General features: G+C 55.0%; 1 protein-coding gene across 2 annotated transcripts; it reads left to right on the top strand.

Moving 5' to 3' along the window:
- Positions 1 to 423: 423 nt before the first annotated feature.
- On the top strand, positions 424 to 15,103 carry LGALS9 (galectin 9). Of its 2 annotated transcripts, XM_044248336.1 has the most exons (11): positions 424 to 537; positions 4,376 to 4,467; positions 6,717 to 6,918; positions 8,275 to 8,385; positions 9,561 to 9,656; positions 11,304 to 11,339; positions 11,930 to 11,995; positions 12,576 to 12,617; positions 13,237 to 13,325; positions 13,468 to 13,630; positions 14,730 to 15,103. In XM_044248336.1, the coding sequence occupies exons 1-11, from the start codon at positions 499 to 501 to the stop codon at positions 14,874 to 14,876; spliced, it is 1,083 nt and encodes a 360-aa protein (XP_044104271.1). In that variant the 5' UTR covers positions 424 to 498; the 3' UTR covers positions 14,877 to 15,103. The 2 variants fall into 2 exon arrangements, with proteins under 2 accessions (XP_044104271.1, XP_044104272.1); XM_044248337.1 differs by lacking the exon at positions 9,561 to 9,656 and having other exon boundaries at positions 425 to 537.

Genomic DNA, 15,103 nt, shown 5'->3' with positions numbered 1-15,103 from the left:
TCCTTCCGTTTCTCTGTGTGTAAAGAGGTAAGAGCGGGCCTTCCCACCACCACCCCGCACACAGGTGATGCCCATCACACCGCCCCACTGTTTTCTGGGCCCTGGGAGCAAGCCCACTCCAGGGACGCAGCTACACGCTTACAGACGGTGTCATCCTGAAACCTGATGTTGAGCCTGTGGGGTCAGGCTCTCTGAATCTATATGAACCAAACACGATTCTGTCTCAGGGGTGGAGCCCAGAAGGAGAAAAGAGGGGAAAAGGTCACTGGGCTGCAAAGTGTCTACTTCCTTATCCCTGGGTCATAGCCCCTGCCCTCCCTCAACACCCTACTCTTTTTCTCTAGAACTACTTCCTCTTGCTCCTAGCTCCTCCCCAGCCCCATCTCCATAGAGTAATTGCCAGTTCACTTTGGTTTCTATTTCCTGGCTAGCTCCTCCCTGTGCAGAGACTGCCTGGCTGCGGTGACAAGCCACGGCGGCCCCAGAGGTGGTGGAGAGATGGCCTTCTGCAGCTCCCAGTCTCCCTACCTGAACCCAGTGAGTTCCGGGGCGGCGGGCAGAGGTGGTGCTGGTCCGGGGCTGTGCTGGTGGCCTCGGCCAGGAGGAGGCAGCTCTGGGTCTCTGAGGAGATGACCCCTGGGTGGCAGCAGGGGAAGAGGGCAAGTGTCCCAAAGAGGACACAGGAGGGAGGACAGAAACCCAAGTGGGGGACTCCTGACTCAACTCTCTCCCCTGCTTCTCAGGGCTGGCGGGCTGATCGTCACTATCATTGTTTTTGCCTGCTGTTCACTGAGCACCCAGCCAGGAGCCTGTTCTAGGTGTGGGAAGTGGGGAGGGGGGAGGGCAGCAGAGGGGGAAGGGGAAATAACTAGGTGAGTGATGGCTTGTTTGTATGCATGGAGAAGTAAACAGGGTTTTGGGGGAGGCTAGCATGGCACTTGAGGGGACTTACTTTGGAGACGGCCTCCCTCGGTCCAGCCATTTACGAGCCGGGTGACCTCAGGCAAGTTACTTTTATCTCTCTGGGCCTCAGTGTCCACATCTGTAACATGGGGATCACCCACGAGCACACCTCCCAGGGGTGGTAAGGATGTGTGAGGCGGCATATCTCAAGTGTCTGAACAGTGCCTGGCATGCTGCGGGGTGGGGGGTGCTTTTGAAGTGTTTTGGATTATTAGGAGTCTGGAGGCAGCAAGGAAGCCCTCCTGAGGCAGAGTCTGCTCCCTGAGGGGTGAGTAGACAGGCAGAGGCAGGCCAAGGGTGTCTACAGAGGGGCCATCTCAGGAGGGAGAAGGAAGTGGGCTGTCCTTGCAGCGTGGAGCTCAAAGGCTGCCTGTTGTACCTTTGGCCACATCCGTGTAGGCTCCGTCCACTGATGGCCTTGTCTAAACCCTGTGAGCCTTACTATCCCCACTTTATCCATGGGAAACTCATGTTTTATGATTTCATGTTTCATGTTTCATGAGTCTCAGTGAGGCTGAAGTTACTTACTTGATGTGCCCAGATGGTAGTTGCCAGATAAGAGAGGTGCCTTGCCTTACCCCTAATAGAGTGAGGTGCCCCAGAAAGCTTGTGTCCTGGGCCCTGCCCTCTAGCAGGAGCCCCTCTGGGCCTTGGCAAAGAGCTTCCCAAGGGGCCTAGGACAAAAGGCCAACAGAGCCCTTCGGTGGGTGGGGTATGGGGACATTCCACACTCAGCAGAGGGCCTGGCTTGGCCTGTTTCCTCCCCATTGCCAGCAAGGTTGGGGATGGGGCAAGGGGAACAGGTCACTGGAGGAAGCTGGACCAGACCCTGTTTGTTGGGCCTCCATGGGACTCTCAGGGTCAAAACATGTCACCTTACATTCATTCTCCATCAGATGGGGGATCCCAGAGATTCTTCTAGGCTCTGACACTTCATTATTCTGCTCCCTAGTTTTTACTTTCCAGTCCTTGCCTTCAGAATGTTCAAATCACAAGAAAAATCCTCCTATGGGTTACAGTGAGTTAAAACAGGGCCTTGGAGTCCAGGCAAGAGAGCGGAAGGGTGCAGCCCCCGCCCCAGATTTCGGGAACACCGTGGGTGCCCTTTCCCTGGCAGCCCACTGACATCCAGCCATGGGAATCTTGCTTCCTCCAAGTGCGATGGGAAGGTCACACAGCCGGGCTGCCTTGGGAGTCTGGCCCCCCTTTCTTGCCCACGCGCCTCCCGTCTCAACCGGGCAGCCCTTTCAGAGGTCCAGGACGGAATCTGGAACCACAGTCTGAACAAGACTCCATGTTGGGTCTGGGGAAGAGCCAGGGACGAGGATTTCTGTACCTCGATGTGAGAAGCCACCTATGTGTTAATTGAAAGCATGGGTGCTGGGGTTCAAGCCCTGTTCTATCACAGACCAGCTAAGTGGCTTTGGGCAAACTACCATATCTGGTGTGCCTCCGTTTCCTCTGTAAAAATGGCACTAATGTTGGGTGATGAGGTCACAGACAGGGCAGGTTAGACACCAGAAGGGCCTCAGAACCTCTGAGGCAGCCGTACCCTTCGGCTGAAAGTCTGCTTCTGCCTCCTGCTGGTGAGCCCCCTCCAGCCAGCTGCCCAGCGGTCCCCCACCCACACCCCACCCTGGGCCTTCAGGAGGAGGCTGCCCAGCCTCCCGCCTGTAAAGCCTGGCTTTTCCGGACAGGAAGAGGAGGAAAAGGTCCTCAGCCTCCGGAAACGGGCGGGAGCTCATGTTTTATGATTTCTCATTAATTCATCCTGATGCAAAGCGTTGCCATTGTCAAAGACCTGGGAACACAGGGCTTTCTGGGCAGCTATGGGGCCTCTCATCGAACCCTCTCAGGAACACTGTCAGGCCACTGCTGTTGGCCCACTGCTGTGAGAAGGGACCTGGGGTGCTGACAGGTCAAGTGACTTGCCCAGTGGGAGAGCTGTTAGTACAAGGAGCTGGGAGGCGACCCCACTCCAGGAGACCATAAATGCAAAAGTTCTCTCTCTCTCAAACATACATGCTCCTGTGCACGCGCGCGCGCGCGTGCGCGCGCGCACACACACACACACACACACACACAAGCGCGAGCACACAGAGGTCCAAATTCCATAGCAGCCTTGCCTGCCAGGCTTAAAACAACACAAATGTGTTTTCTTACGGTTCCAGAGGTCGGAAATCTAAAAGTATCAATAAGGTTTCAGGGGGGCATCTTTCCTTGCCTGTTCCAGCTTCCAGAGGACACTGGCCTCCCTCAGCCAGAAGTCCCGCCCTCCATCTTTCTTCCTTTCTTTTTAAAGATTTTATTTATTTGACAGAGAAAGAGAGAGAGACAGCAAGAGAGGGAACCCAAGCAGGAGAAGTGGAAGAGGGAGAAGCAGGCCTCCCGCCGAGCAGGGAGCCAGATGTGGGGCTTGATCCCAAGACCCTGGGATCATGACCTGAGCTGAAGGCAGACGCTTAATGACTGAGCTACGCAGGCTGTCCAGATTATAATAATCCATTTAAAATAACTTAAAAACCCATTTAAAATAATGTTGTTTTTCACAGTTTGAAGACACACACTGTTTAAGACATACTGAAATCTCAAAACCTTTCTGGGGAAATCGTTGCTTGAAAGTAACCTGTACCACCCGTGCCCATGATCCGCACAATTCCCGCCACCATCCCTGCCTTCCCACCAGGCGCTTAGGAACCCCATCCCATTCACACTCTGACTGTAGATAGTAACACCTCAGGGCGAATAGGCTTCGGGGAGGGCAGTGTGCTTGCCGGGAATACCCGCCTTTGAAGCATTCTGTCTTGCGACAGGAGGAAAGGCCCTTAAGAGATTTTTAGGCCTCAACAGATAAATGAGGGGAAGTTATGTTTTCAGAGAAGTAGGCCACACGGGGCAAATGACTGGCGTGGTGGACACAACAGAGGGAACCCAGAGAGGCAGAGACACTGTGGTTTGCTCAAGTTCACCAAGGTATTTAATGGCCGAGCACAGGACTTACCTGAGTAGGGACAGAAGACCCTTCTCCCAGAGGCCCTGTCGCGGTCAGTCTGAATGAGGTCCTGGCAGGCAGCAGGGGCGCTGTCCCGGTGCCCGTCGCTCCCCTGGGTGAGGATGGGCTTCCTTGGGTTCCGAGGGGCCGTGCACACATGACTTCCTCCTCTTAGAAGCTGGCCCTTCCTCTTAGACACTCGAGGGCGACCAGTACCCTATTGCATCCTCTCAGCCCACAAGTGTCCCCGGGCGCAGTCACAGAATGTCTGTGGAACTAGCTGGACTCTGGTCTGGAGGATCTGTGAGGCTGAGACACTCCAGCACCGGGCCCCCACCCCTAGGCCGCCGCTGGCCAGTGCTGAAGGGCCCATGCAGAAGGAAGCGGGCCCCCTGACCAACCGGCATTTTCTCCTCACAGGGCATCCCCTTCTCGGGGAAAATCCAGGGGGGTCTCCAGGATGGACTGAAGATCACAATCAATGGGACCGTTCTTTACTGCAATGGAACCAGGTACCTGCAACTGTTTCTTCTCTCCAGACTCAGCCCCCAGTCAACAATGGCATCCGTCCACTCATCCAATGCACCCTGAGCCACCCGCTCCTGGCCTGGGGGATCCCGGGTGGTCCGCGCGACCCCACTGCCATCTGCCAGGAGCATCCAGGGGCCATGAACATAGACGCCCCACCCCCCGAATTAGGGATCACAGGAACTCACTGTCTAAGGGGGGAAGTGGGCCAGCCCTGAGGCAGATAATAATGTTTTGGGATTGAGCTTTCCGCTCTCTAACCCACAGTTACAAAAGTCTCAGTTGCTTCATTTCTCATCACTGCCCGGAGCCCTCATTTCACTGGTCTAGAAATATTCTAAGCTTGTCATCGAACGCATTTTGGTCATTTTCAGTTTTGAGGTATTTTCTGGGAAACACTGAGAGCCCCAAGTGCCCCCTGGAGACTCTGAGGGAAGCCAGGCACCGGGATCCCCGGGGGCCCTGGGATCTCCCCTCGGAACTCTGCCTGCCCCTCCTCTGGCTTCAATGGCTTTCTACTCCCAACCTGTCCTCCCCACCCCACCCCACCCCCACCCCCGCCTTCCTGCAAAGCTTGTGCACTCATCCTTCCCCAGGGCAGGATTTTCTAAGACTCTAGGAATGAAGCTGGATGAGGCACAAAGGGGAAAATACACCCAGAGACATTTCAGAAACATATTCTACATTTTAAGAGGAATACAGACTTAGATTTGCTGCTTCCAGAGTCCCTGGGAACCTCCTTTCCCAGGGAGAGGGCTGGCTGGGCTCAGGGCTGTGACAGTTTCCAATGGGCCTTGCTGACTGAGGGTTCTGGAAATGACCTGGGGTTGAGGACAACATCCAGAACTCATGCTCCATCAGTAAGAAGTCAAGCAGGTTCTGAAGGAATTGACTAGAATATCTCTCAAGGGTCGCCTCTGGGCTGGGTGCAGGGCATGACCCTCTGGGGTCTGTGGATGACCCGAGAGCACTGTGTGTAGCTGGGGAGACCAGAATGACCCCAAGAAGCAGGTGAGCCAGGCTCGCGCTGAGTTCAGGGAAGGCTAGGATAGACAGAGGAACCTCGGAGGAGAACCTCAGACCAGAACTTGGTTTTAGGACCTGAGGTTGCTCTGTCTGGGAAAAGGCAGAACAAACATTTATTGTGCCCTTTTGTGAGCCAGGCCCTTTGGAAGGTTCTTGGTTTTAATTCCTCACCTTAGAGCCATAGCTATACCCAAAGGCAGTTTAAGGGGTGAGGGGTTTCCTCCGAGGACAGAGACAGGAACGGACATTTACTCAGGTGGGGGTTTCCTGAGCACCCCCTCACTAAGCATCCGCAGAGGAAGGAAGTCACTCAGCTCTTAGGGGTATGGTGACCCGAGGACAGCGTGTTGTCCAGGATCATCGCAAATGACCAGTAGGACAGAGCTGGAGTCCAGGTCCAGGCCTGCTGACTTCAGGGCCACCACTCTGCACGTCACATGGGGGACACACGCCAACCTCCAGTGAGAGACAACGTACATATAGAAAGCTCTCATGCCTGGGGAGCTACTGTTATTTATTCGATGCTTTTCTAATAATAACTAGCTCTTGGCCAGTGCTAGTTAGGTAAGTTTGGTCCGTCTATGTCAGACATTCTTTAAATTTGTTTCCTTCTTTCCCAGTCGAGCTGATGGGGACTGGCTGTCGCTTCCAGGCACATTTCTTGGCTTCCCTCTCAGACACAAATCCAAATCCGTTTTCAAGCCCTGTGCTTCTTGTTGCTCAAGTCAAAATTTTTCTTTTTTCTTTTTTTTTTTAAGATTATTTATTTATTTATTTATTTGAGAGAGAGGCAGTGAGAGAGAGCATGAGCGAGGAGAAGTTCAGAGGGAGAAGCAGACTCCCCATGGAGCTGGGAGCCCGATGCAGGACTTGATCCCGGGACTCCGGGATCATGACCTGAGCTGAAAGCAGTCGTCCAACCAACTGAGCCACCCAGGCATCCCTCAAGTCAAAATTTTTCTTTATCCATTTCCTACATGTTTTTAGAAAACCACATGGTAAGGGCAAAATGCCATCATTGCGCAAAAACACACGAAGTACAGATGCCGTGAACAGAAAGGATAGCCACCAGCTAAGGATGGGTCCAGACCTGCCGTGCAAGCTGTGAGCAAGTTCACAGCCACCAGTCAAAGACACGAGCCTCCCTCTCCCCCTCCACCGGCAGTCAGCCAGACTACAGATTGCCATCTGATTTCCCTCTGCCTAGGTTTGCTGTGAACTTTCACAGTGGCTACAGTGACAAAGACATTGCCTTCCACTTCAACCCTCGGTTCGAGGAGGGTGGCTATGTGGTCTGCAACACGAAGCAGAATGGGACCTGGGGGCCAGAGGAAAGGAAGATGCACATGCCCTTCCAGATGGGGCATCCCTTTGAGCTCTGCTTCCTGGTGGACAGCGGGGATTTCAAGGTGAGCAGCAACTCTCTGTGGACCCCTTCCCGTGGCCTACCTCCCAGCCCCACCAGGTGAGACGTAAATGGCCTTTATAAATCACATGAGCCATTTGTTTTTTTTTAAGATTGTATGTATGTGTATGTGTCTGTATTGAGAGAGTAAGCAGGAGGAGGGGCAGAGGGAGAGAAAAACCCTGAGCCCATTCTGCACTGAGCACGGGACCTGACTCAGGGCTCGATCCCAGGCCCTTGAGAGCATGACCTGAGCTGAAATCAAGAGTTGGATGCTTAACCGACTGAGCCACCCAGGTACCCCTGTAAAGCACATGAATGTTTAAATTATCACATGTGCAACGCCATTGGGCAGAGAGCGGGACCTTTCCCTCGTAGGTGTTAGGTCGGTGGGCTCTGAGAGTGCAGTGCAGGAGGAACAATAGAAATGACAGCAGGTCCCGCCGTCTTCCAGCCTCCTGGAAGCCTCCTCCCCCCAGCTCCCTCCCAGTGCGACTTCCCCCACTCTGCTTTCCAGAGTCCTGGAACCTCACCCCGAGGGTGCCCACCTCCTCCAGGTGCAACTTTCCTGGCTCCCATTCTCCTGAGCCCTGAAACTTCGCTGGAGAGTGCCTTTAATAAATCTTGCCTTGCGCCTACCTCGCCTGGTGTCCTGGTGTCGTGTTTATCTCGCCTACAAAACCTCACAGTAGGCACACTACGGTGGCTACAGTATCCTCACACTCCTTCCCCTGTGTCTGCAGGCTCACCTGGTACATCTTTTACTTGGGAAATAAGAACTAGATACACCACCATGGTGCTTTTTGGCCCTGCGGGTCTTTAAAGTTCTAGTTAATTCCATTCTTTTGCTGTAGCTGTTCCTCCAGCCTAGATCCCTGATAACATTGGTTTTCTGGTAATTCTGTCGCAGGTTCTATTAATGGCTTAATGTTATATGGTGTTGCAAATTGCATTAGTAAGCAGAGTAGTGTCTGTGGGCCTGGGAGATGGGGTAGGGGTGAGTATCCCCATGTCTGTCCTTCTTTGTGTGAGCCTGAATGTGCCCAGCCCTTCCGTGTACAACCCAGGGTCGCCTCTCCTCTGCCCCCAACAAACATGTTTATGCATATTTAAAGAACACCTCAGCGGAGCTAAGGTTAGACAGACCCACTGTCTATAATAAAGAACAGTGAGAACCAAAGAACCAAGTGGAGCCAGGGTTCGGATGTAGTTTGGATCTTACAGCTGGCACAGCTTGGAAGTCTGGTGCGCCTGCTCCCCAGGGGACAGACGTGAAAACCAGACTTGGAACTCAATTCCCGGGAACAGGGGCTCAGGTCCCCCACCTTGGCCTGAGAGCCCTTTCCCCTCATCTTGGCAGGTGACGGTGAACGGGAGCCATTTTGTGCAGTACTCACACCGCGTGCCTTTCCACCGCGTGGACACCCTGTCTGTCACCGGGGCTGTGCAGCTGTCCTTCATCGGCTTCCAGGTCAGACTGGCCCCCGGGGGCTGAGTGCGGGACCCCGCCTAGCTGCACTGGGCCCTGTTGAGTGGCCCCAGTGGTAGCAGCCAATCTCTTCCCCAGGTGATTCTGGGGACACCCCTCGAGTTCCCCTGTCCTGTCCTTCTGTGTTCCTGTCTTTGTCCAGAACTCTTCCTTCAGTCTCCCGGGCCACTCCTCTCTGTCATTCTCTACTTCTGTCATGCTTAGGAGACCATGTGGCTCCAGAAAGAACTTGGGACTCAAATGGAATCTAGCTCAGCTCTGCACATTGTCATCAGCTGTGGGATCTTAGACAAGCCACTTGGCCTCCCCCGTCCTCAGTATCCCCATCTGTGGAAGGGGCATAGTCACTGCTGCCCCGTGAGTTATGATGTGAATTCAAGGAGGTAACACATGTCAGAGGTCACGACATGGCCTGCATGGATGGGCCCATGCTGGGCTCTATTGGACCCTCTCTGTGTTTTGACATTTTCGAATGCGTTGCCCACATCGAAAATAAAAGAAGTTTTGCGGCCTAGCGATGGACGGTGGTGCTGGCTGCGTGACAGTGTGAATGTACTTCAGGCCACTGAGCCATCCGCTGAAAATGGGTTGAGATAGTAAATATTATTATAAATAAATGATATTAATGTTATTATGACTGCAATTTAAAAAAAAAAAGATAAGGCGGTATCATATGGGAATCTGGATTTCTGACTTTTTTGAGAAGTGGGAGGATGGGGTATGCTGGGCCCACGGTCCCCCAGAGCCCCAGGATGCTGGGTTGGAGCTGCTGTTACCACTTCCAGTCTTCATGCTCCCGGAGATGAGACAAGCACACAGTAGGCCCACAACAGATACAAGCTCTTATCTTTTTTGTTCTAATCTCTCATATTTTCTTCCGACCCAACTTTCTCCCTTGCGGACCTGGGGGAGAGAGTGGGGCAGGGGGGAAGAGAAGGTGGGGAAGGGGAGAGATATGGAGGGGAGTCGGGGGTGGGTGGGGAGAGAGCTCTCTGGCTGCTGTCTGTCACTGGAGCCTGGTCCTCCCCTCTGTCCTTGCACAGGATCATGAACACCCCTCCCCTTCCCTCCCTGTCTGGTTTCCTCTCTCTGGCCCATCCCCTCCCCCCTACCTATTAATGCTTCTCTTCACATCCCGGTGCCTTTTGTTTTAACAGAATACCCGAGTAAGCCTTACCCAGCCTGCCTTCTCCACGGTGCAATTCTCCCAGACTGCCCGTGTCCCACCCAAGCCCAAGGGCCGAAACCCAAAAGTGAGTTCAATGTGGAGGCCTTGGAAGCTGAGCACTAGCAGGAAGGACAGAGGGTCCTAGAGGCTGGTTCCAGCAGCCAGGCCCCATCATGCCCACCCAAAGCTTCCCTGGCCCAAGCTGGGGACCTTGGAGTTGCCCTTGGCTCTTCCTTTCCCTCCTTAGTCTCCCTGCAGTGCTCCCACACCTCTCCCTCCCAAAGCCACAGCCTTCCTTGGGCCAGGCCATCTGACCCCTGACGACAAGGACCGAGGTCTAGTTCCCAGCTCACCCCACCCACCTTGGCCTTGAGCCCTCCTCTACCCAAATCTGATTGCATCTGCATCCTCTCCCTACTTCAACATCCCAAAGCTTCCAAGTCCTTCTGAATAAAGCCTGGATTCCCCAGCAGGGGGTGCAGAAGCCAGCTTCACCCCTGCAGTCTTGCCCCAGCCCACCTCCTGGCCATACCCCCTCACCCAGGATGCTCAGGCAGCCTCCACTGCTCACTTGAGGCTTTCTTGGGCCACCAGGCTTTTGGCATCTGCCAACCCCATGCTGACAGCACCCCGCACCCCCCCACCCTTGAAGCTGACCTTTTACCAGTCCTTCAATGCTCTGCTTAAATGTCACTTTGAGGGGGCATCCACTGCTTGGAACATCACAGGATGCCCCCTGTGTCCCCGTGGGCTTTGTACGTATTTGTGCTATCCCAGTCACCATGTCCTGTTATAACTGTACTTCCATGTCTGTCCCTGACACTGTCCACCCTCTGCCTCACAAGCCCCTTGTGGGCGGGGCTTGTGGCTTATTAATGTGCGGACCCCCTGCACTTCGCATGGCACCTAATTGAGCCCTAGGGGCTCCAGGAACGTGGAGTGTGGCTTGCACAGACCATGGAATGGGAAACCGGTCAGGGCAAGAAGAGTTTGCTGCTTGGGAACAGGGTCTAGGACAAGGAAGGCAGGGGCTGGCCCTTCCTTTGGCCACTGGAGCAGGGGGTTGGCTAAAGGACCGGGTGCCTCTCTGCCCAGCCTTTCTGTGGCCTCTCGAGGTCCTGACAAGGCCTATGCCTCCTGCTGTGCTGACTTCAGGACAGGGAAAGCTCTGGGGAGTCTTTGTAGGGCAGCCCGACTTTGACTCTGTACTGGGGGACGACAGGGTGCTGTGTCGTAGATAGAATCAGCCAGAACTGGGTAGTGTTTTGGATTTTATCCCTTGGTACCCAGAGGGGCTTAGGCAAGCTGATGAGCCTTTCTGAGCCTCGTTGCCTCGCTAGCAAAACAGGAGCTGAAGATGCATCCCTTGTGAGTGTCCTGAAGCCAGAGCCTGGCACACAGTAGGCCTTCAATAAATGCTCCACCTTAGGAATGAAATATGGTACCTGAAGTAATGGTTTTGCCCCTGGGAGCTGAGGGGAGCTCCATGGCCTCTCCCTGTGGAGGAGCCAATAGAAGATGTTCCTGCCTCTGTTCCCACCCCCACACCCACCCCAGCGCAGTGTATACCTGGGATGGGGTTGGGGGGCCGAGGTTCTGGAAGGCTTGCCTGGGAGCAGGAAGGAGGGGAGCATGAGTCTGGGGAGGCCTTTCTTATGACAGTTTCTTCCAGTGTCTCCCCTGCATATAACACTAATGTTAACTACTGTTTTGATCTTCTTATCCCCGTCAGTCTACAGGCGTTTGGCCCGTCAACTCGGCTCCCATTGTAAGTCACTTGAGTCCTCCTGGGATTGTCTTCATTTTGCTTCTTCCTGTGGGCTGGGAGGAGGAGGCAGGGTTGGGCACCGGGCCTCTCCCAGAGGGGGCTGCGGCCAAGGCCAACCCTGGCCATCTGCATGGTGGTGGGAGGAAGTGGGTCTGGGATGGGGGGGTGGGGACTGTCTGGCCCTCATGGATTGGGAAACAGCTTGAATTGCGGCTTTCTGCCCTTCTGGGAGCAGCCACAGGAGACAGAGGCCCCACACTCTCTCACTCCCTCCTGGAAAGCAAGGCTATGCTAGAAAAAGTCCCCTGAGAAGGTAGATGGGCCACAGGCCACAAAGGCAGCCTGTTTCTTCTCCAAGCAGAAGAAACTTTTGCCCCTACCTCATCCCCTCCGGAGAAGAAACACCTCTGCCCACAAGCTTTGGGGCGGGGGGGGGGGGGGCGGTGGTGGTGCTGGGGCTGGTGGGGTGGGAGGTGGTTGGGCCGGTTACAAGCTCAGGATGGCCGCACCTCACAAGGGTGCCCTCTGGTGGCAGGAGGTGGTCTTTGCACTGGTGAGAGCCGGTTCAAACCAGGGTTTGTTTCTTCCAGACTCAAACCGTCATCCACACCGTGCACAGCACCCCTGGACAGCCGTTTCCTGGACAGCCGTTCCCTGTAAGTCTGAAAGCTCTGGTCAGATCACAGCCCACCCTGCTCCCCCAAAACGTCCCCCTTCACCAAGGACTGAACTCAGTAGTCCCAGAGGCAGGCAGAAAGCAGTATGGCAAGGAGGATGGGGGTGTTTGGGGTTAGGCCCTCTGCTCAAGACACATGTGAGTAAAATTCCCCTTGGCCCAACAGAGATTTTGGATCAGAGTGGATTTGCCCAGTGGCCTAAGAACCAGGTGCACCTAGGGACCAGCAAGAAAATGGGTCCTTCTCTTCCTGAAAGGGGAGTGCAGTGGTTCCAGTGTCTAGGTCTGAGGCCATGCATTCTGAGGACAGGCCCTGCTGGTTGCAGGCTTCTGCTCTGAATCAGTCGGAGGCCAAGATCTAGTGGGGCTGCCTGTGGAAGGGTTGAGGGGCAGGCATGATGAGCTCAGGGGGCATGGACAGAAGTTCCACCGAGGCTAGCTTGGGAAGGAAGGCGAAAGGGAGAGGCCAAGGGCCTTGTGATGGGGCATCCCCTCGAGGATGTGGGAGGCCTGTGTGGGTGTGCACTCTCCCAGACTAAACTCCTGGTCTCTTTCAACAGAATCCTGTCATCCCACCTGTGGTGTACCCCACCCTGACCTATGTAAGTCATTTCTCTGGGAGGGGTGGAGGCCTGGTCTGTTTCAGGCAGGGTGGGAGGTGGTGGGGGTCTGACAACATCAGAGCAATCCTTTAGTAAGCTGAAGTTCTAGAAACATCCAAGTGAATCAAAAGACTGTTGAAGGAAGCGGTCACCTTTAAAACTGTCCCTTCACCATGAGCCTATTGGAGGGCCCTCCCCTCTCTGCCCAGGTATCCTTTTGTGTCCGGCCCAAGCTCTTTTCAGGACAGTGGAAGCCCGTTACTTTGAGGAGTGCTGGAAAGTTTCCCTTTGGTGTTTACTGGACCAAGTAATGGTATCATGGAGTTCTTTCTTTTCTTTTTTCTTTTCGATTTTATTTATTTATTTGATAGAGAGCGGGTGAGCACACAGGCAGGCAGAGTGACAGGCAGAGGGAGAGGGAGAAGCAGGCTCCCCGCTGAGCAGAGAGCCTGACACAGGGCTTGATCCCAGGACCCTGAGGTGGACCTGAGCGCTCAACCCACTGGGTCACCCAGACGAAAGAGGGCTTTCTTGAAAATATATTAGTCCAAATTCATGGCAATTGGCACAAAGCTCCCCTCCACAACTGACCTGCTCCTCTTCCCCCCACCCCCGACAGCCAGTGCCTTTCTTCACCTCCATCCCGGGTGGGCTGTACCCCTCCAAGAGCATCTTCGTGTCAGGCACCGTCCTGCCCACTGCCCAGAGGTAAGCCAGGACGCTCAAGGAGGAGAGACAACCTAAGTTCCTTCTGGTCATTCCCTCTGGCTCTGGGCAGACTGGAAGGGGTAGGGACTCAGAGCTGGTAGGGGGCCAGGAGGGTCCACGTGAGCTGCCCACCACCCCCCAGGTTCCACATCAACCTGCGCTCTGGGAGTGACATCGCCTTCCACCTGAACCCCCGTTTTGATGAGAACGTCGTGGTCCGCAACACGCAGATCAACAGCTCTTGGGGATCTGAGGAGCGAAGCCTGTCCCGACAAATGCCTTTTGCCCGGGGCCGGAGCTTCTCGGTAAGAGGCTGCGGCCTGGACCTCAGAGGGGCAAACAGAGCAGGTGGGGGGGGGAGGTGGGGAGGGTGTCAGGGGGCCCCTTGAGCCATAGAGGAACTGATGCCTCTGGGGCGAGGGCTGGGCTCAGAAGAGAAAGTGCCCCCAGATTGCAGCTGTCCTTGTCCTCATGCTGTCTGACATAACAGAACAGGTGTTCTCAACTCCGACTCCACATGCAAATCACCTGAGGAGCCACAAAAAGAAAAAGTGATATCTGGCCCCACCCCAAATGTCCATATTTTTCCATACACCTTAATACTCCTCAGCCAGCACTGACAGCTCCTGATGGGGGGCCCTGAGAGCCTTGGAATGAAGTTTGGGTTTCAGTGTGCTGTGTTGGTGTGTTTCAAGCCAGAGAGGAGTAGACTTTGATTGAAAGAGAGCTGTGTGACTTTAAGCAAGTGACTTAACTGCTCTGTGTCTCAGTTTTCTCATCTAAAAAATGGGGCTAGTAAGAATCTCTATCTCATCAAAGTATAAGGATGAAATGAAATAATATCTGTGACAGGCTGAGGACAGGGCCCGGGGCACAGTAAGTGTGCTGCAAGTGTCCACTGTCGTGGTGATGTTTTAACAGACATGGGCCCCCCACCTCCCAGAGAATGTGGTGGGCGGGAAGGACAAGTTAAGAGGCTGCACGGCAGGAATGCAGGCGTGTGCTGGCCACTGAGGACATGGTTGGCCCAGGCCTGTGTTCCTGCTCCTAGAAGCTCAGGGTCGGTGGGAGAGTGAGGACCGGGTGTGGGGGGGTCCCTGAGAAGGAGGGCTCGGGAGGGCAGGGGGAGGCAGGGAGGCTTGCTGGCTGGGGAGAGGCTGAAGGGCCATCAGAGTTACCCATGTGGGCAAGGGGTGCAAAATGGGGGCACAGAGGAAGGGGGAACAGAGTCAATAAGGGCACAGGTGTCATGTGGCGGGGAGAGTGACTCTCCCAGGGTGCCTGAGGGTGCCTGAGGCGTGAGGCTTGTTTGAATCATGCTTGAGGAAGGCAGGTAGACGGAGGGAGACGCGAGCCTGCGTTTGGGTTGGAGGACTTCCTGAGGGGAGTGCAAACTCTGTCCAGGTGTGGATCACATGTGAAGGCTACGGCCTCAAGGTGGCTGTGGACGGTCAGCACCTGCTGGAATACAGCCACCGCCTGAAGAACCTGCCCGCCATCAACAGCCTGGAAGTGGGGGGCGACGTCCAGCTGACCCACGTGCAGGCATAGCTGGGCTCCCTGGCCCTGGGGCCGAGGGCGGGGCTGTGCTGCTGACCGCATGGGCTCCTCACCTCCGTCTTCCTGTCCCTCTCCCTGTCCCTACCCTCAGGCTTTCCCAGCCTGCTGGGGAACTGGGGCTTTTCTGGAAAGAAGGTTGTGTCATGCCTGGGTGGCTCAGTCGTTAGGTATCTGCCTTTGGCTCAGGCCCTGATCCCAGGGTCCTGGGATGGAGCCCC

Source organism: Neovison vison, chromosome 5, assembly GCF_020171115.1.
Source record: "Neovison vison isolate M4711 chromosome 5, ASM_NN_V1, whole genome shotgun sequence".
Taxonomy (NCBI): domain Eukaryota; kingdom Metazoa; phylum Chordata; class Mammalia; order Carnivora; family Mustelidae; genus Neogale; species Neogale vison.
This window is presented reverse-complemented; position numbering and strand designations above follow the sequence as displayed.